This window comes from Stegodyphus dumicola, chromosome 4 (assembly GCF_044657685.1).
Source record: "Stegodyphus dumicola isolate Sdum_Otavi_A_Nest chromosome 4, ASM4465768v1".
Lineage (NCBI taxonomy): Eukaryota > Metazoa > Arthropoda > Arachnida > Araneae > Eresidae > Stegodyphus > Stegodyphus dumicola.
Genome location: NC_140771.1, coordinates 23521649 through 23542318, shown reverse-complemented (window position 1 = coordinate 23542318; position 20670 = coordinate 23521649). Strand labels below are relative to the sequence as shown.

Here is a 20670-nt window from a genome sequence, read left to right as displayed (position 1 = left end):
GAACTTATTTTAGAGCTCCGTTAGACTCTGTCTGGAATTATGAGTTCATTCTAAAACTGATAAATACTGGAGCCATATGTGGAATATTCTAATAAAATAGCTAGTAAGTACACATACAAAGCGATATATGCGTAGAAGTTAATAATTATATCAAAATTGTTCTTCAGATTAGCTTATTATAATAATATGTATTAATATTTAAAAAAAAACAAGCATAAACATACATTTTTCAAATTGTTTATTTCAATTGTATAAAAATTTTGTACATGCACTTCCATAGGAACAGAGTCAAAAATTACCCTAAAAACGGATTTTCGAGATGAAATAAGCTGAGCTTGAAGAGATGCGAAGAATATACAGATGAAAAGAACGGAGACGTAAGTTTGAAATATTTCAAATCAGGTTATTTGTACATTTCTATATAAGTCTAGCTTGACATGAATTAAGATTTCAGTCAGCTTTTAGATACAGTAAAACCATTCCATCCTGTTTATAAAAACAGATTGATTTTGTTGTCTGAATTTAAGATTATTGATAGCAAGGCTGCTATTTTCTAGGAACCGTGACAGTTATCTACATATATAGATAACTTCTGCAAATACAAGGGAATATATCTGCAGAGGTATTTAAATATTCACAGAGGTCTGTGGGAATTATACGTATTCGGCAACACATTTGTCGTTTAATGCCAGTTTTCTTATATTTAATGGTGTATTCGCACATTTTTCTCATTATGAGAATAATTCTAAAAGAGTAATTAAAAGAAATCAACAAAATGGTTTTGCTTTTAGGATAGGCATTAAGTCTTGGCTAAATGCAGGCTTAGTGAATGTTACTGTTAATGCTATTTTCGGATTCAGACTTTCATCTCCGTTCTGAAGTTGGAAAGCAAGAGCTTGCTGACTTGACTGAAGTCATGAAGTTTAGTACTTGGTGATGAGGGTGTTAGCATAAGTGACGTAGGCCTCTTTTGCGGCATCCTGGCCCATGCCTGAAATAAAAGTCGAAATTAAATGAAAGAATTATCAAGTGTTTGATTACAAGAACTTTTAATAATTAATTCTGCGTTATATTATATTATATTATTAAAATAATATGTCACTTTTCAATATAATGGGGTTTAGCTTTTGGTTTAACTGATTATAGCAAAGCATTCTAGGGTTATCTGCCTAAGGGAAAGGGATGACTTCGTAGAGGACTTTCTACGAGAAACTGGCTCGTATACACGTTACACATGGTGGAAACCACGAAAACGGCCATGCAGTCAGCCCGTTCGCCTAGAATCGAACCCAGATAATGATAATAAAAAAGTATATAATTTTTCCTCCTCTGAACCATCAAGTACGTACAACTTCAAGCAGCCTGTTAATTATTTTTTTTTCTTTTGGCAAAAGCTGCAGTAAAACTAGAACGCAAACTTTCTTGTACGGTTATTTCCATTATCTACATACAACCTTATCAGAAGCAAACTCTTGGCTTGATTATTTAAAAAATATTAATATTACAGAAATTGCATTAGTAATATTAAAAATACGAAACTGCATTTTTGGACGGTTACAATAATTTAAGAATGTACGTTGCAACATTGTATATAGATGGTAGCATTACAAATATGACAAGGAACTTAGCTAAAATTCCGTAGTTTTCTGTTTTTCAGTAGCTACCACCCATTCCATCGAATGAGAAATATCCAGCATAATAATGTATTAAATGAGTGCTTTAATTTATTCATTTAAGGTGTTTTGTAAGATAAACTTTTCAAATATTGTTGTGTTCCCTTGGAAACTAAAGAAATGACTTTCAATTTGATATCAAAGCTGTTGCTATGGTAAAGATACATGGCAGGAAACAAAGTGAGAAATAGGAAGTTATCGATTTTTTTGCGCTGTCTGCAAAACTCACTTTTCCTAGACTAAAATCGCTGAAATATGTTATTCTATTTTAGCCAAATTTATAAATAGATAATAATTTTAATAGCTTCCAGTGTTTCAGTTGTCTTTTTAACTGACAGACTCCTTTGCTAGATCTATTCTTCAACATACTCTTACTCTATCCATAATTAACTCAATTTTTCTCCTAAGAAGACAGCAGACGATAATCTCATCAGAAAAAAAATCACTAGGCGAAATAATATTACATCCAATTGCCCTTCCTCTCCTAAATTTCATGCCCCTCTCTGGCGAAATTTTGCAATTAAATTATAATTTATCAAAACATCGGAATTTCACTATACACAAACATCCGTTTAGTTAAAATTCTTTTGGAACATCACTACAAAACAAGCATCAGTTAACTAATACGATTCTCACTGGGCGTGTGAAGAAAATTGATTATAATTCATGAATTAAAACAAACTGAGCTGGGATACTGCAGACTTTATGATCCGAGTACTGCACATTTTCGCCTATTAATTAATACTGTGTTGTAGTAACTACATTACTCAATTATCATTATTTTTTAAAAAAATCTTCAGGAATCAAATTAGAAAATTACATTAAAAGAGTATTCGTGTCTTTGTTCACATATTTTCAACTTTCGTAGCAAATTAAAATGATTTCTATCAGTTCTTAAAGTTACATATATGTATAATCTAAGCATTCATAATGATATTAGTTTACATGTTACAAAAAACTGAAGAATTATATGTTTATTATACAAGTAAAAAAAATTACCTTTCTTGCCATTCCAGGCTTCCCATTTTGCTTTGCCTTTCAGATCGGCGGCACCAGGCTTATCTGTAAAGGAAAAATACAAATTACAAACTGAAATGCAAAGAAAAATTTAATAGAATTTTTAATAATTTTAATTTTTTGCCCTGGGACAGGAGTTTGGACTCTAATCTTTTCAAAATTAGTTAGCCGACTAAGCTTACATACCAGTTAAAGGCTTCTCGCATGTCACTTTCAAATTTCCTGTAAACTGAAATTTACAACCACTCAGTGTTTCATGACAAATACTGCCTTTTGAATCAACCAAACGATAATATTATTTAAGCGTTTAAGACATAAAAATATCGTTTGGCTTATCAGTTCCTTTACAAAACGGTATCTTAAAAAACGTCACACAAACGACTTTTGCTTTCTATAGAAAAAGGAAAGAAACTGCCAGTATCAATCTTGTTAGCCCTTTTGATTAATTATTTGTGAATTTACCTGTGCATCTGAAATTTTTAATTTTTCTCCCAATGCAAAAAGAATCCGTTGAACAAAGGTTTTTCAACATAAAAAACTCCAACAAAGTACAATGCGTTACATGGGTAAACATTAACCCATTGGTGATATGAAGATTATAGGCAAGATGGTGAAAGCAACAGTGCTGATGATCTCTCCCCCTTCCCGAAAAGAGAAGGTAAATTAATTTTTAATTATTTTTTTTAAAATCCTATGAGATTTTGTTTCTGAAAATTATTTGCAGATGGTAAAATAGAAAAAAACGCCAACTGAAATTTATCTAAACTATTCTAATAATAAAAAGAATTAAATATTTCAGTTAATCAGCCTATTTAACATAATACCCCTTAATGCCAACTATATTTTTGTTGCTTTTCCTCGCTATACGTAATAAAAAAATTCCCTCTCGAAAAAGAATTCGACACTGTGGTTACAAATTACATGATTATATTTCAGAAAATTTTTCTATGAAATACATACGGTAATAACACTAAAATTGTTTAAATAATTCTCTCTCAGATCGCAACAAACGGGCTAGAAATAAATACCTACCAATGCCACAATCTCCACAAGTTGCTTGTTTGTAGAGAGCATACAATTCAAGCAATTCGGTGTCACTGGGACGGCTTTTCATGCTCTTGACGGAGCTGGCGGCAGCACTGAATTTCTATAAAAGAAGGAAAAGAAATCCTAAAAATGTGTCACATATAAAATTTTATATATGAAGTAAATCATGCAATTATTCATTGCATAACCACTGGATAAGGAAAGAATTCTACTCGGCAAAATGCGCAAGGCCGGTTGCTTCAGAACGGTTGACTTCATAGGAAATCTCTTCAAAACGTTTGTTTGCATTTAAATCGCACTTACGAAAAAGTATATAAACTTCGAAACAGTTAGCCCATGTTACCGAAATGCAATCACAGCAATTCAACGGTCTTTTCTAATGGGGTATGGAAAGGCCCATGCAACAATCATGTTATTTCAGTCTAATAACTCAAGGGTTACAAAATGCCTTAACGAGCAAAATTCTGCCGTTTCGTATCGACAAGTTTCATTTTGAGATACTTAGCTATCAAAAGTTCAAAAGTAATTTATAATTAACAGCCAAAATTAGTTCTCTTTTCTTTAGAACCATTCTTTTTTTTTTTTTTTTTTTTTCTTTACAAACAAGCAGCGAAATTTAGTACTGGTAAATTTGTTAGCGAAGGTAAACCATTTCCTATTTCGTTAATAAAATGTATCCTTTATGAAGGGGTCAAAACGATGACGACAGTATTTTACGCAAACTGCAAGGCGTGTTCTTGCGGAAATGTTTTACACGTTTTAAAACTTTATTTCACTTAGATTGGAAATACGAACTTTTCTCGAACGCGCATATCTAACAGACTCCAGTGGACCAAACACGAACTTCTATAATCTTGTAAATGTTTGCTATAAAGTTTCAAATACTTCTGAATTTTTTGCTTATCTTTGAATGGAACATCAAGACTTTTAAATCTTTCCTTTGCACGGATGCTTTGAAATCTTAATGTAGTAAAGCGCGTGGGCTTAAAAATACAAAGCGAATATATCTTCCAACTAAAGTTTAAAGGCTAGTGATCGTTCCTTCCAGTACACCGCAAACACACACACACACACACACACACAAAAAAAAAAAAAAAAAAAAAAAAAACAATTTTCCGTTTCTCAGTACTTCTTCAAAGTCGTGATTAATCGGCATATTCTGCAATATAAAGTGACTTTGAATACTGCTTTAACTTAACTAAACAAAGCATCATAAAATCTGTGTACATGTTCTAAAAGGATGAATGATTTTTACTCTTGGTAAAAATGTCCTCGCGGAATCGTTAAAATAGTACCATCTAGTATCGAATTCCTCTTGCGTGACAGCATAATTGCGTGAGTAAAGTACTGAAACAAAGTAAAAATAAGAAATAATTTACTATTCTTTTTTTCGGTCTGACCATTAAATATTTCGCAAGACTGCCTCAGGCAGGAAATGAGATGGCGGGAACCTTCAGCGCGCATGTGCAGTCAACAATATGGAGTGGATTTCTCCTCCTCAGACTACTCTGCATTCCTTGCTAGTAGTACTAACTTCGTCGTGGAGGGCCACGTCGATCCAAAGTTGAGCGAACTTGCCTGTAGGCTTCTTTGGCCTTTAATGGCCCCCTTCAGACTGGGCAAAGAAAGGGTAATCCTGTTACGCATGGCTCATTCTGGACACGTGACTCTTCAAAATGCCAAAGTAACTTTTCCAATTCTGATCTTGGTCCCATACCCTACCTGAAATTCTTTAGTCGCGTCTACAATCATCGATTGTAAGAAAGGGGAAAGGTGAGTTAGACCGTATGTTAGAGTCAGAGGTGACAGTAGAGATTTTTGCTTCATTGTTTCATTCATCTTCTTTATCAACAGAAAAAATATATTTATAGACCTAAGAAAAGTTAAACAACATCAGATAACTCTATTGTTTTTGGGTAATAATATTCATAAAAAACTTTCTTGTTTCAGAACTTGCTAAACGTAAAGGAAGCCATTCTCATTCAATTTTTTAAAGCAAGCGTACATGGATGTAAGGTAGAAGCTGATCTTTTGATGGCAAATGCACTATTAAATACAAAAACGAGTGGCTAATTCAAAGCTTCTTTTCTATAGATATAATAGGCGAGATACTTCGGAGAAACTATGGATATAAGATCGAAACTTATAATTTCAATAAAGAACATGCCAAAAGCGAGAACTATTTCTGGGAAAGGCAAGAGGAGAGATTTCCCTCTTTTGTATTCGACACGAATATATATATATATATTTTACAGCCGAATCAATAATTCACTACAACAGTATATGAAACAAATGATTTAATTTCTGACAATTTAACATCAGTTTCCAATATTAAACTGCTTTTTATATGAAAATTATTATTTTTACTGTCGTCAAAACCGAAATAAAGCTGTATAATACACATTTTCAGAGTTCCACAATCATTTAAAACTGACGTAAAAAATTACGCGTTTGTGCATTTATAGCTCTTTCACAATATGTAGATTAATAGCTGAAGTAACTAAAGAAGATGCTTAACACCTCTTTAAAAGAAATGGTAACCTATGGAATTGCAACTACTAATATTCAGTTTTGGACAGCCCTATCCCAACATCATCATCACTAAACTTGCTCGATAAAGACTTGCGCAAATAAATATGTCAAGCTAAATGGAAGGAAAAAAAAGAATGATATTGCTTCTTATGCAAAACAGATGTCTGTGGTTTTTGAAAATCAGGTCAAAAAAGTAATCGATGACATGCAACTAGAGAAGAAGGTTAATGGCTTCGAACGCATTTTTATAGTAGTCTTTATAAATAAAACTAACTTTTCGTAAATGAATTTACCCTGGTAGTTGAAATGCCGAAACAAAATTATTTCTAAGTCAAGAAAATTAATTATTTCAACTACTAAGATGTATTCAGATTACGGAAAGGTTCAAAACCACTTTGATAATACCTGGCTCATTCGATATAGTGGAAGACATTTTCCTCGTAATTTGTCGTTACCATTAAAACAAATAATTAACCTAGAAGGGAAAACATTTTTTATGTTTATAATGTTGAGGATTTCCTTTTGAGGAACCTTTTTGTCAACAACACATTAAGCATCTCAATACTCAATAGGATATTAAAGATTTTAGGATACAAGCAATCTGAATATAGCTCTTTTCGATTCTCAGTTATGTAAGCTTATTATTTCCATCCTTAGTTTACAACAGTGAATATGAATCTATAAAACTGCTGTTCTTTTCGAAGTATGCCCGTAATAAATAACATCTTTTAAAAATTTGATAACTGCAGATAGGTCAAAATCACCCAAGGAAAAAAGTACATATATGAATTTGGGAACTATACATGAAATGATGTTATGAAAGATGAATGAAAATGATTTTATGAAAGTTAGAGGGTACTGCAGTCAAAATTTCCGAGATCTACTGTCGATTATTCTAAATTACGTTTTTCCTTGAATATGGGCGTACAGAAGGGTCTCTGGCGTGGGCAGCAAGTTAATGATACATATTTGTCAGGGCTTACTACGATGAAGATATTCATTAGCTCATTTGGAGACCGTTGATCACGTAAGTGATTCATCCCTGAAGTTTTAGTACATCAAATATGCTATGACAATGAGTCAGAGTGAAAAAAATGCGGCTAAATTAATTAATTTTATTTTATTATTAAAACAGCATGAAAAACCGTTCTGGAAAGGAAATGAGATGATTGAAGTTAATCATTCTGGTATTTTGAGTTCAAATTACGAAATATTCAGAATTTTTTAGTAAAATTATGAAATCTGTAGTATGAAATTATGACATTTTAACACTAATTATTTTAATACTTTTTTAGATCAAGGAACTGAAGCTGGCAATAGCTAAAATTTCACTGAATTTAACAACAACACATGGCTGAATCTTACGTTCATTCAAGCATATATTTATTGCCTGACACAAACAAAAGGATATTCTCCTATACTTGCATTTCCTTTTCACTTAGACCAATTTTTACTAAATAAATCTGATTTGAAAGACATGATGGGAAAGCAAAATTTGGCGATGTATTTGATTCAAGAAAACACATTAAGGGAAATTTTCTGCATTACGAACTTGTTTCAAGCCGGAAGCTATAGTAACAATTTATAAAATTATCAGGAAACAAAGAACGTTGTTCATTGTTTCGTGGATTTATCTTTATTCAGATTTCGAAATAAGACTGCTAAAGGAGGAAGATATGTATTCAAATGACAGATCTTGAGGAAAATATTTAAAGAATTACTCTAATAGTAGAAGTAGAATTTAGCCATTTTTTTTATTCAGTGACCCGATTCTTTGATAAATTCGTATACTATTTTTTATCCTTAAGAAGGGTAAAAATAAAAGGATAACATTTTAAACACACATGAAACTTCCTCATATTCAAAGTCTTTAGTTCAATAGCTAGACTTGTTTATATTCTCTTTAAATTAAATTAAATTTTAAAAAAAGTTAAGCAGAAAAGATAAATTTGGAATAACCCCATTTCCGTAACAGGATAAGGTATTTATAAATTTATTGTATCCGAAATAAACTTTACTAGCAGAAATAAGCAAATTTCATTCAAGTAAAACTGCTCTTTTGCGAAGAATTTGAAAGAAATTTTATTTTCTTTTTCTTTTATTCTTTCCTTGAATTTTAAAAAAGAGTGATATTATAAATTTTCATGTAAAATATTTTATCTCTTGTAATTGAAAATGTACCTTAAGTAGGAGTAAAAAGATTTAATTTTATTTCATTATTAAGTAACTTTTCAGGAAATGAGGCCATTAAGATTCCCATTTAATTGCAATTACTGTAATTTTCTTTAGTCTCATGATTATAGAAAAAATATCAAGGCTGACAAAAATAAGAGAGAATTAATTTTCCATTCTTTAACCTATTTTTTGCTAACCATTCCAAATTTTTATCGAATCATCGTTTCAAGGAATTTGACTTTCAGTGGAATATCGGAACTTGCAATTTTGTGTGTCCTGCTTAGTTTAAGACAAAATTTTAGTATATAAATGGGCACACACGTTTTTTATTTATGAAATTATTTAAAGAAGTTAATGTAAATAGTTAAAAAAGTGTTTCAGAGTTTTAAGGGAGATTTTAGATAATATTAGTAGCTGTAAATTTAAAATGGCTCTAAACTGTTAATTCGCATATGATTCATTATTAGTCCAAAGAGGCTTTTTCGCTGAAGAACCATTGTTTTCGTTTTGCGATTTTATGTTGAAAACTTTAAAAGACTGAATCACGTTTCAAGTCGTTGCCACCAAATACTTGTATTATATTTGAAGAAATTAAATAATGAAGAATCTGCATAAATGTATGTATGTTTCTCGCATTGTGATAAAACAGCGGTACATAGAACCATCCAGTTTCGAATGACGTAATCCTACTGCGAATATGGGCATGTGAAAACCCAAACTAGAAATTTGGAATTTCTTTTATTATCGATTTCATATTTTGTAAAACTTTAACGAATTTTTGATTAACAAACTCAATGATTTAAAAGCGAGCAATGGCAACACTCTATGGGGGGGGGGAAACCTTTTTATCTCCAGCGCTGTGTATCAGAAATTCTAAAGATATGCTCATTTTTAAAATGATTTTGCGACATTACTGTTGAACTGAATTTTATGGTTTAAGTGCAAAGGAACATAATATTTAATAAAGGTAACACACAAAACGTTATAAAAAACGCTCCTTCGGACGTGAATTTATAACCTTTCAGATTTTTTTTTAATATAAAATGTTTTTATTTATTAGTATACATTTCTATAATTTTATTTGTATTTATCTATGTCTGGAAATAATATGTACACAACTTTGATAACTGAAGAACTTTCGACTGAGAATCGTCGTATCTGAAGAACTGCGAATAGAAAATGGAATTTAGCTTCTTTCTCATCCTTTACCTTTTATTACAGGCTTGATGTTTTTATTCTATTTACTGCAACAGAATTAATGACAACAGATATTTATCTTTCTTTTTTCTATATATATTTTACTTTTTCAGTGGAAACATCTTTTATTTAGAATTTGTAGCATTTGTAGAATCAAAAAATATTTAAACCAGTTCCTTAGATAAAGAAGAGACATTCTTACAGAAGGAGGAGTATTTTCTATTTGAATTTGTTTAACAAAAGTGTTATTTTCATTCCTAAATTACTATTGTTATGGATTTATAAGTATTTTTTTTTTTTCAGTTAGGGAATTTTTGTTCCTGTCTTAATGCATTTAAGTTTTGTGGTTTTAAATGAGAGTTCAATTTGTGTAAAATTTTAGTAATAAATTTCTATAACACATCTGGAATTAATTTAATTCCTAACTATCGAAACTGAATGAAACAGTATAAAGTACAGCAGTGTCTCTCAGATTCTTATCACGTGGATTTTTTTTTTTTTTAATTTAGAAGATGTTCATTGTTTTAATTTTAAATTGTTTAGAGGGCCGTGGAAAATTGCAATAACTTATACCATGGGTATAGAGCTAAAATTATTCTTTTAAACAGTGAACATCTTGAAATACATAATGCATAGTATTTATCTTAACAGTACTTTTACATTTATCAAACTAATTTATTCGGAATAATTGCTATTAATATGTTCCTTGAGTTAATTTGATATATAAAATTAAAAGTTCTTAGATGTTTATATTTCAGTGACATAAGCATAGTTTACGTATCGATTCGAAATTTTGTAGGTAGCTAGGCAATGGGCCCATTTAAGACGAAAACTACAAGGCAGAACGAATTTCAATCGTGTTCCCAAGGGATACCCAAGCACTTGTGCGATTAAATGCTACTAAAAACTTTTGTGACATTTTAAAAATGACAAAAATTGCTACACTTCTTCACATTCACTGTAGTGTGAAACCAACTGAAATTTGACCAATATGAAACGTAACAGCAGTACTTAGGAACAACATTTAAGAAACAGAATTATAAAATATTCATTTAATTTTTTTTATCTAAATTTAGTCACTACAAGAGTTTTGAAAGTAATCTGGAAACAGCATTTACGAAATAGATTAAGCATTTTGGAAACAATTACTGGAATCTGCACAATAATAATTCAGAAACAAATTTCAAAATTAAAAAAATTTCCCATGCTTTCAGTCACTACAGGAATTTGAAAGAAATATACTAACAGTTAGAAAACAGAAAGAATACATAAAGATCTTATACAAAATGCACGTAAGCCTGCATAAATGACAAAAATATAGAAGTATATAGAAGCTGATTTTTTTTTTCTGTGACTTGAGTTTACTGGGCGAGATAAATTACAGAGCTACGTGTATTATTTCTTCAGTACGTATTATTTTCCTGTTAATTTTTGTTTAATTTAAAAATAAAAAACACATTCATTGCTTTATAAATTCGTACAACTGTTTCTGCGGTTTTAACCGGCATAAATAAATAAAAATATATAAAACAAAATAGATTTCATTTCTGGTGTGATTAGCATCAACGAAAGAGTTCATTAATTTTGAGTTAATTTTTTAACACAAAGCCGACTGCACAAATTCTAATTAATGATCTTTCAAAATTACAAGTGTAATTAATATGAAGAATAATGTTTGCAATTGTCATAGTACCTAATTTGGTGGTCGTAAGGAAAAAGAATTAAAAGTTCGAACAAAAATGCATAGACAGGGAAAAAAAAAAAAAAAAAAAAAACTTCAAACTCCCTGGAATTGCGAGTTTGTGGGAGGGGGGGGGATATTGTTCGCTGCTGACCTGCGGATAAAATAGTCGGTCAAATGAAAGGTTAAAGAGAAGTTGCAGATATACGCTTAACATTCCGGTAATGAATGTCGTAACTTAAGAATGCCTCTGAGAACGTGTTTAGAATGTTGAGTTAGAGGCAGTATTAAGGTATTAAGGAAATGGTTGGGAAAATTTTTGAGAAAAGGAAGAAACAAGTTTCAAAGTACTAGACATTCTATAAATTTAAGTCTGTCTGTCCTTCTGGTTTTTAAAACAGGAAAGATTAAATCATTGTAACTGAATACAATGCTGTCTTTAAGGAAACAGCACCTTAATTTCGAAAGAGTATTCTTAGATTTTTTTCCCTAATTCATTTTTAAGATACGCTGCGATATTCGAATGGATAAAAAAAGTTTTACCTTATACTTTGAAAATGTTAATACACATTCTGCATTTAAATAAACTTATTTTATCCTATTTTTTTTTTCCCATAAAATACGTTCTTAGTGAAATTCAAGTATTATCATTATTATCGTACAAATCACAGCAAATAGTAATGTTAACTATTTAAAGAGAACCTTTTTTTAAAATTAATAAGCATTTTTAATTTTTAAAATGTTTAAATATAAACATTTTAAATATTTTTTAAATTATAAACGGCAATTTTTAATAACTTGTAGTTTTCAGTAGTTTTTAAAAATTATAACGTTAAAAAGATAGTTTTTAGAATTTAATAATAGATTTTAAAGTTCTGGATCTTCACAGATAAACTTCAAATTTCATGACGTCCACGTCTTCCATGAAAAGCCATTCTTAATACTTTAAAAGAATAAAGTAAAGTTAAATTTAATTTTAAATAATTCTCTTGCGCCATTGCTGTAAGGAATGAAATTTGAATTTAACAAACATTCTATTATTTTGTTTTTGTACAATTAAGGGAAATAATAATGATTAAGAATAAAAAAATGAATTCGGCATACGAAATCTAAATTTCATCAAAAATATAGCGAGATTTCTACTAAATTGTCTTAACTAGATGATGGATGTAAGATTAAAAGCCTCATAAGGGAAAAATAAATTTTCAGAAAAACAGATATTAAAAAAATTAATCATATCATTATAAAAGAATAAGAATTGTTTAAAAATAAACAACCATTTAAGCATTTCAAAGATATTTAAAATCACAAAATGTTTTAATCAGAATTTTTTTTTTTTTTTTTTTTTTTGCCCATACAATTCATAGCACTGTTCTATACTGGTAAATAATTTACTTATGAAAAATTCTTTATCCAGAATTAGACGCTATTCTAAATGCTTAATACATAGCTTTTACAGTAGGTAGCAAATACGCTACATTGCTTATGAAACAGTTCAAAGCGAGTCAAAATGTAAAAACTTAATTGATGCTATTTGCTCTCGTTTAAATTTTTTAAAACGGTAGCATTTAAAAATCATATTTTAATTCGATTAAAAGTTAGTGTTTAGTACTAAATCAAAGTGAAAAGCTCAAACATTTAGCAAAATTATTTTCAGTTTCTTTTCCAGTATGAGAATTTGAAGTTCAGAAAAATAAATGAATTTAGAAGAGAAACTGAAGATTATTTAACTGAATTTAGAGAGAATGTACCAATTACACTTACTTCTTCGAGAGACATTTTTGCAAGTAAGAAGTAAAATCCAAGAGAAGCTCTGGAAAGTTAGCACGATTTGCAGTCAGAAGCTGATTGTGGTTTTCGAGTAGCGGGAATCCATATTTTGTAGCCGCAGCTGAGGAAGCGACGCCTGGTGAGCCGCGCTCCAATTACTGCACAGTTTTCCCCCCAATGACGTGAAAGAATGAGTCATAGCAAATGCTCTTCCTTTTTCCTCCACACAAAATGTAACACCGGCAAAACCAGGAAAACATAAAAGGTGCTTGAAGATTTAAAAAATGAATAAATAAACAAGAAATGTAAACTAACTTTCTGCATGAAAGCCTTATGTTTAATCTTAAGAGGTGATTCATAATCCGACCTTTTTCTTCCGTTGAAAAAGAGGAAGTTATCTGATCCACCTGTCAATAAATAGTCTTTTAGCACTGATTAAACTCTTAAAATAAGGTATTAAGAGGGGAATTCAATTTTTGTTCCATTTTAAAGTCACAGTTTTTTTTTTTTTTTTTTTTTAATCAGTGGCCTAGAGTTGACTTATCTGATTTCTGAATTTTATACACTTAGTTTTTAAAGGAGTAAGATATTTTGGATGACATTTTGAAAAAATTCAGAAGTTATCTTTACTGTCATTAATTTTTAATTTGTTGTATAATAGCTAATATTAAACATACGAATCGCCAATGCTTCGTTAATATACACCATACCTTATTTTATCCGTCATAGAAAACGATGTTTAAAGAGAATTTTAAAACCGAAACCTATTTCTTTTTAAATAGCTATTCTTGTTTCCGTAGATTTTGCATGAAAAACTCCCAGTAACTCGAAAAACATTTTCTGACGTACAGTGGCTCACATTTGTTATCGGATACTTGTATTTACTATCATAGACCTTGTACTGAATATTGAAATATAGACTTCGAATTTTTTTAATAATTTTTCCCTCTATTTTATGCGTTGCTTACTTTAAAGTAGATATCATGAAAATATTTCTTGTAATAGAATAATTTATTCAGAAACTAAAGTTATCAGTAAATTACATAATAATTTGGACACTCCAAATTTTTGTTGTGATGTTTTGCTAGACAATGTTCCTTTTTCTCAATGTTTAATGTATCATGTTCAATTTATAATTTTTTCTTTTAAATGAAAATTTATCGTCTGTTTTTGGAAATTTTTACTTTAGCAAAATTTATTAATAGTTCCACATCTAAAGTGACGGCAAAATGCTGCAAATTAACGACCAACTCTGTGAGAAATGTTGTAGAGACATTAATTTTTTTTTTTTTTTTTGAGGCCGGAGAAATGAAAAATTAGCAATCGTCTTCGCCGGGAATCGAACCACGGACCTCTGGAATACCGGCCCAGCATGCAGAACCATTACACCACGAAGGCACGCTAGGAAAGTGGGAGAAACACCTTATAATGTAATTATTCATTTTTTTAAAGATAGTGAAAGTATCCAAAATGTCAAAAAAGATTCCTTGTGCTTCCTTCAACATCTTCAGGACATCCTGTCATATCCCGGGACATAGCGACTTAAATAAGACATCCTCAGGATGTTAAATTACGATCTCCTCAGGACATCTGAGAATCAACATCCTTAGGACATCCTAAGTATGTCCCGGGATATTGCGACTTAAATAGGACATCCTGAGGATGTTTTGTGCTATGGGGGTGATATAAAGCGTTTAACTACTTTTAATGAAATAAAACGATGCAAACCACGTAAAACTGTTGAAAATGCACTAGGGTTTGGAACATATTTCAAGCTAAAATCGCAGACACTTTTCTATAAAAAATTAAACAGCACTTAAAAATTAGTACTGCAAAATACTCAAGAGATTTAGAAGAACGGTTTGCCGTAAAAGTTAACCCTGAAGCGTAACGAAGATGCACTTAAGGCACAATGAGCGATCAGCAGGAAGGAAATTGTAAGCCAACAAGTAAACAAGGAAAATGCGCCTGGCGTTTTCAAAATCTATTATAAGCAAAGTTTTATCATATTGTTGCAGAAATTTCAGAATTCAATATATATTTATGGCTTATAGACGAATTAATAGGTGGAAATATCCGAATTCAGAATTGAATTTGAAAAACCTATTGTCTACTGTTAAGCAAGAGAGTGGAGGCGTAATGATTTAGGGGATGTTTCGCTGCCTTTGGCATAAGAAATTTAATGTTTATCGAAAATAATACGAATTGGGATATATATACATATAATTTAAAGTAAAGTAGAAAGAACAAACGATTGAAGACCTACCTATGTGGTCAAAAATTTTGCGCATTGTGCTGCAAAATTAAGGAATTAAAAGAAAAATTCTAGTACGCACGCTAAAAAGCTGCTTAAATACTGTGATTCCGCGAAAACTTTAACATAAATAAAATTGGTTGCAATGAAATGTGTCAAAAGAGAAAAATACATTTGATTATTTACAAGTAAAAATCAACAATAATAGTAAGCTATATGCTAAACTAGTTAAGTATATTTAAAACATAGTAAAAGTATTAACTAATTAAACGAGTTAAAAATAAAATTAAGAAGCGGTAAATGGTCGATTAGCCCAATTATATGGCTCGTCACTATGGCACGTCAGGGGAAATATTTTTTAATGAACTTCGAACTAAGCTAACTCCATCACGCGTTTCGCCGAAACAGACAATTGGAACTGTACTCGAACATTTTTCAATTAATTAAATAAACTATGTCAAAAACTTTAGTCTCAAATATATATATACAAAGAAATATAAAAATAGGACCAAAAATTAGAATTAAAAAAATATTTTAAACATTCGTCATGCGCTATAGCTGCAGGATTGAAGTAGCAACTTACGGCATCTAAATTTATTATTAAATTGGAATAAAAACGAGGCAATTCATCTATAATATAATAATTGCAACCGTATATAAGAGGTTTAACACAGTATCAAAACAAATCCAATTAAAGAAGGTATTCATAGTAGAACAAACTCATATAAAAATTAATCTCCCTTTTATTGAAACTCCAATTCAGAACTCATCAGGGGAAAACGGATTAAAGCTTCATAAAAGTCGATTAATGTGTTTCGATAATATGTTTCGTTCTCCTGGTACATTTAGATCAAAACCCGTAAAAAGATTTCATCAAATTTTTATTAAGGACATTAAAATTCAAATAAAACCGAAAACTCGAATCTCAAATGTACCAGAATTTTTTCTACACATTTCCGAACCACTTGGAAAAAAGAATAAAACATAACATTGTGCCAAAATGACAATCAAAAAACTACAGAACTTTACATTATGTACATTGAGATTAAAAAATGGTCTAAAACCAATATATGCTAATACGAAATTCAAAAGCAAGTATAAATAAAAAGCAAAACTAACAATCAATAAACAAAACTAAAAAATTGGTAGGTCCCCGATTATGCTAAACTAAACTTTTAATACTAAGAAAACGAAAAACTCTATATAGATATTTCTATAAATAAAAATGTCAAATCTGAGTTTCTAAAGAGTTAAAAACTGAAATCCTATTTGAAACAATAACTGAAAAAAAAAATGAAAAACGCAAACTTCTGAAATCGTAACACGACCTTCTATGCGTAATCTAACTGAATTCTAAAGACGACCAAGCTGTATTCTCAGCGAGAAAGTTTGAAATGCAAAGTACTTTCAAGTTCTATCAGAACAGCGATCCTAAACATAGAGCCCTAAATGTTTGCTTTTGATTATTATGCAACTGTCTTGAAGTTATCAAAACTTCTTCATATTCTTCGGACTTAAATCTTATGGAACATATAGAAAGCCAGCTGGAGAAAGAATAGGGAAACATGACATTTCTTCGAAAGCTGTTCTAAAGTCTATTCCTACGAAATAATAGCACAAAATAAAGCATTCTTTGTACACGAAAAAATTTATTGAACCCATTGAAGAAGGTGCATAAAAAAGTGTAATTTTATCTGAAGGATATCTAACGAAATACTGAATTTCATGCTATTTTCGTGTTTTTATTAAATATAGCTTCTTTGATCAAAGTATCCGGATACTTCTGTAAGTTCTTTTTAAGAAATTTTTGAATAATTTTTTTTAACCCAAAACATTTCGAATAAATTGCAGGTCTTCGTGTAATAGTGGTTAGCACACTTCACGCCTATTCGAGAGGTCCGTGGTTCGAGACCCGGCGAGGGTATTTCTCATTTTTCATCTTTCTTGCTTCGAAATAACCTAATGTCTCTACAGTGGCGCCCGAATTAAAAAGGGTGGTGGATGATGATTCTCCACCACCAGGATTTTGCGACTCGGTTCCCTAATCCCCAGTCACCCTTAAAAAGGGGAGTATATAAGGTATTTCTCCCGCCTTCTTAGCGTGCCTTAGTGGTGTAGTGGTCAGCACGCTCGACGCGTATTCAAGAAGTCCTTGGTTCGAGTCCCGGCGAGGGCACTGTTCCTTTTTTCTTCTCTCTTGCTTTGAAATAACTGTTAACAAAACAAGTATATAACCAATACTGTACTTGAAATCAAAATAAGGTGATTTTGCTAATTTTTAATAACTGATATTTGCAAATAAAACTTAAAAGCACAAGTGTCCGAAAACAAATCTGAGACACTGCGTTTCATTTGATTCATTGATAACTGCATAATTTCACAATTGCCGTTATATTTTCAATAACGGTTTAAAATTTCAGGAATATTCTTTAAATTTTTCTTATGAGGATTATTTTTCAACTCCTTTATTTCAGGGACGAGGAGAACTTTTTATCCCCTAATTTCAAACGTTTAAAAGTTTGCCATTAAAGTTTTCAAAATTAAAAAAATTGCACAGATTTAAAAAATATAAAATGAATGTTTAAAAATATAAAATTTGTGAAATAATGTTATAAGGTATTTCTCCCGCCTTCCTAGCGTGCCTTCGTGGTGTAGTGGTTCTGCACGCTGGGCCGGTATTCCAGAGGTCCGTGGTTTGATTCCCGGCGAAGGCGATTGCCAATTTTTCATCTCTGTGGCTTTGGGAAAAAAATCCTAATGTCTCTACAGTGGTGCGCGAACTAAAAGGATTGTGGATGATGACTCTCCACACTCAGGATTTGGCGATTGGGATCCCTAAAAACCCCAGTCGATCTTTAAAAGGGGGAGTATATAAGGTATTTCTCCCACCTTCCTAGCGTGCCTTCGTGATGTTGTGGTTCTGCAAGCTGGGCCAGTATTCCAGAGGTCCGTGGTTCGATTCCCGGCGAAGACGACTGCTAATTTTTCATCTCTCCGGCCTTCAAAAAATAAAATAAAATAAAATAAAATAAAATAAAATAAAATAAAAAATCCTAATTTCTTTACAATGTACGTTGATTCCATTTTATCATCTAAAACAGTTTTAAGTTAAACAGTTATGTCTATTCTGGTAGTTTAAAAGTTAACAGCCTGAAGTTTAAGGTATAGAATAGAAAATCCCACATTTAAAATAATCTGTTTAAAGGAGCATGCTGCTAAAAAAATTCTATGATGTTATTTCATTGTAATTTAATGCTACTTATGTATTTATTTAATAAAGAAGAGACTTAACTATTCAAGCTCTGCATTTATTTTATTATACTTTTTCGAGTCATATTTGTAAGAAATGTTTATCTCAGATTATATTAATTTCTATTTCGCTAGGATATGAAATCCGCTTACTGAAAACAATAAACTCTTCAAGGTATTTTAAGATAGCAATCTGATGCTTCCGATTCCAGTTAACTCCTAAAAAAGAGTTTGCCATTTAGTTGTTTTTTTTTTTAATTAAAGCATAAAAAAAGGAAAAATACATAAGATTTTAAAGCTATTTCGCTTCGCTCCTTAAATAAAAATAAGACATATTGTTGCCTCCAGCCGATCAAGGTCTGGGCCATTAAACCACAAAATGCTGCACTAAAGAGATATTTTCGTGATTCTAATTTCAAAAATTTCTTCGTACTTCATACCCAGATTCTTTTTCTTTGAATATGCGAAACTTAATTGTTTGATTTCGAGATGCGTGTACTAACTTTAAGGTGTTAGGTAAAATACTGTAGATGTATGTACACTAGCGGTAAAAATTAAAGTAGCAACTGTAAAAAAGGCGCTTTATTATAATTAAGTGAAACCCAGTGAAAAGTAATTCGTTAATGCGAGAAATATACATACATTTATACAGATTTTTCATTATTTATTTTCATCAAATATAATGCAGGACTCTAACAGTTGGTGGCAACAGTTTGAAAAGTGATTCGCCGTTTATAGTAATTCAACGCAAAATCGCAAAAGTTCAGGGACAAAGCGCCTTTGGACTTTTAAAAAAAAAAAAAAAAAAAAAAAAAAAAAAAAAAAAAAAAAGATTTCAAGGAGGTGCTTTAAATTCTAATTTAAAGGATTATGCGAGATGCAGTATAAAAGTTTCTGGTGTGGAAGTTGCAACATGTCATTGACAAGGCAACCAACGGATTGTGAGAAGTGACTTGCGATTTCGGGAAGAGCAGCAGGAAGGACCTCAACCTCAACCTAAAATAAAAATAAACCGTTCCACCGAACCGAGAAACCAGTAAGTAAAAATTAAATTAAAGCAGAAGAGACACGGACAAGGGTTTGTAAAGACTTAAAAGGTAGCCAAAACCATCATATGAAGGATCTGAAAACGTTTAAAGACTGTATATAGAGAATCAGATTAAGATCGAGAACGCTCTATAGCAGATTATCTGGGCTGCTATTTGACAACGATTGCTAAAAGTAATAGCCAGCTGACATCAGCTTAGAATGCAAAGAAGTTTGCTGATGCTACAAGAACTCGATTATCTACTTATAACGGGAGTGACAGACTGCAGAAAAGAGGGCTGTATGCAAGGAAAGCAATGATTTATCTCCCACTAACACGGGCTGCGAAATGCGCTCCGTTGCAGTAGTGCGGATATCAGATATCAGATTGTAAGTGGGAATCCACGGATTATAGGCGAGTCCTCTTAACTAGTCTGGTTTTTTGCTTACAATACAAAAATAAATACATAAAATAGGCCTGAAAACTTCAGTGAGAAGCATCGTGACAAAAGTGGTAAAATCATGATATGGGCTAGTATCATAGTCCGCGTTGACCTTGCATTTTTACCAGTGCGACTACGAATGCTGAAATATGCACAAATGAGATTCTTGTGTCACTTCATCACTTATGTCAAGTAGTTTAGGGGTGAAATAAGTAATAACTTTCTCTCAATGATCAATAGTTCAGAACGATGCTCGTCACCATTGTCCTGGAATAGTAACCGACCATTTTGCCGGCGGAGGAATTCAGCGAATAGAGTGGCTCGTATGTTTTCCGAATTTAAATCTGCTAGAGCATGTGTAGGACGCACTGGGATGCCGAATCACATCACTGAAGCTCTTACCCAGCATTCGCCAGGAGCATAATATTCATCCATGAATATTATTTTTCTACCGCAGGAGCTCTTAGACAATCTAACATGCATCATGGAAAATCTCTGCAAAGCCCGAATTTCAATTAGAGACAAACACACACCTTATTAATTTTTTTTTTGCATCTAAAAAGTTGTAACACCGATTTTTCTTAACTTATATCAATTGGCTATGAT

The 20670-nt window shown here is 31.3% G+C and overlaps 1 protein-coding gene across 1 annotated transcript; it reads right to left on the bottom strand.

Moving 5' to 3' along the window:
• Positions 1–221: 221 nt before the first annotated feature.
• LOC118186588 (putative acyl-CoA-binding protein) lies at positions 222–13243 on the bottom strand. The gene is made up of 4 exons (XM_035356695.2): positions 13087–13243; positions 3723–3837; positions 2673–2735; positions 222–991 (listed from the first exon to the last, which is right to left on the bottom strand). The coding sequence occupies exons 1-4, from the start codon at positions 13099–13101 to the stop codon at positions 924–926; spliced, it is 261 nt and encodes an 86-aa protein (XP_035212586.1). The 5' UTR covers positions 13102–13243; the 3' UTR covers positions 222–923.
• Between the last annotated feature and the right edge of the window lie 7427 nt (positions 13244–20670).

What these genes read in the sequence shown, in the direction of transcription:
- LOC118186588 (XM_035356695.2), bottom strand. An exon ending in TTGTGGAGATTGTGGCATTG is followed by an intron (nt 2,736 to 3,722) that starts GTAGGTATTTAT and finishes TTTCCTTTACAG; the next exon opens with ATAAGCCTGGTGCCGCCGAT. An exon ending in AGCCTGGAATGGCAAGAAAG is followed by an intron (nt 992 to 2,672) that starts GTAATTTTTTTT and finishes CTTTTATTTCAG; the next exon opens with GCATGGGCCAGGATGCCGCA.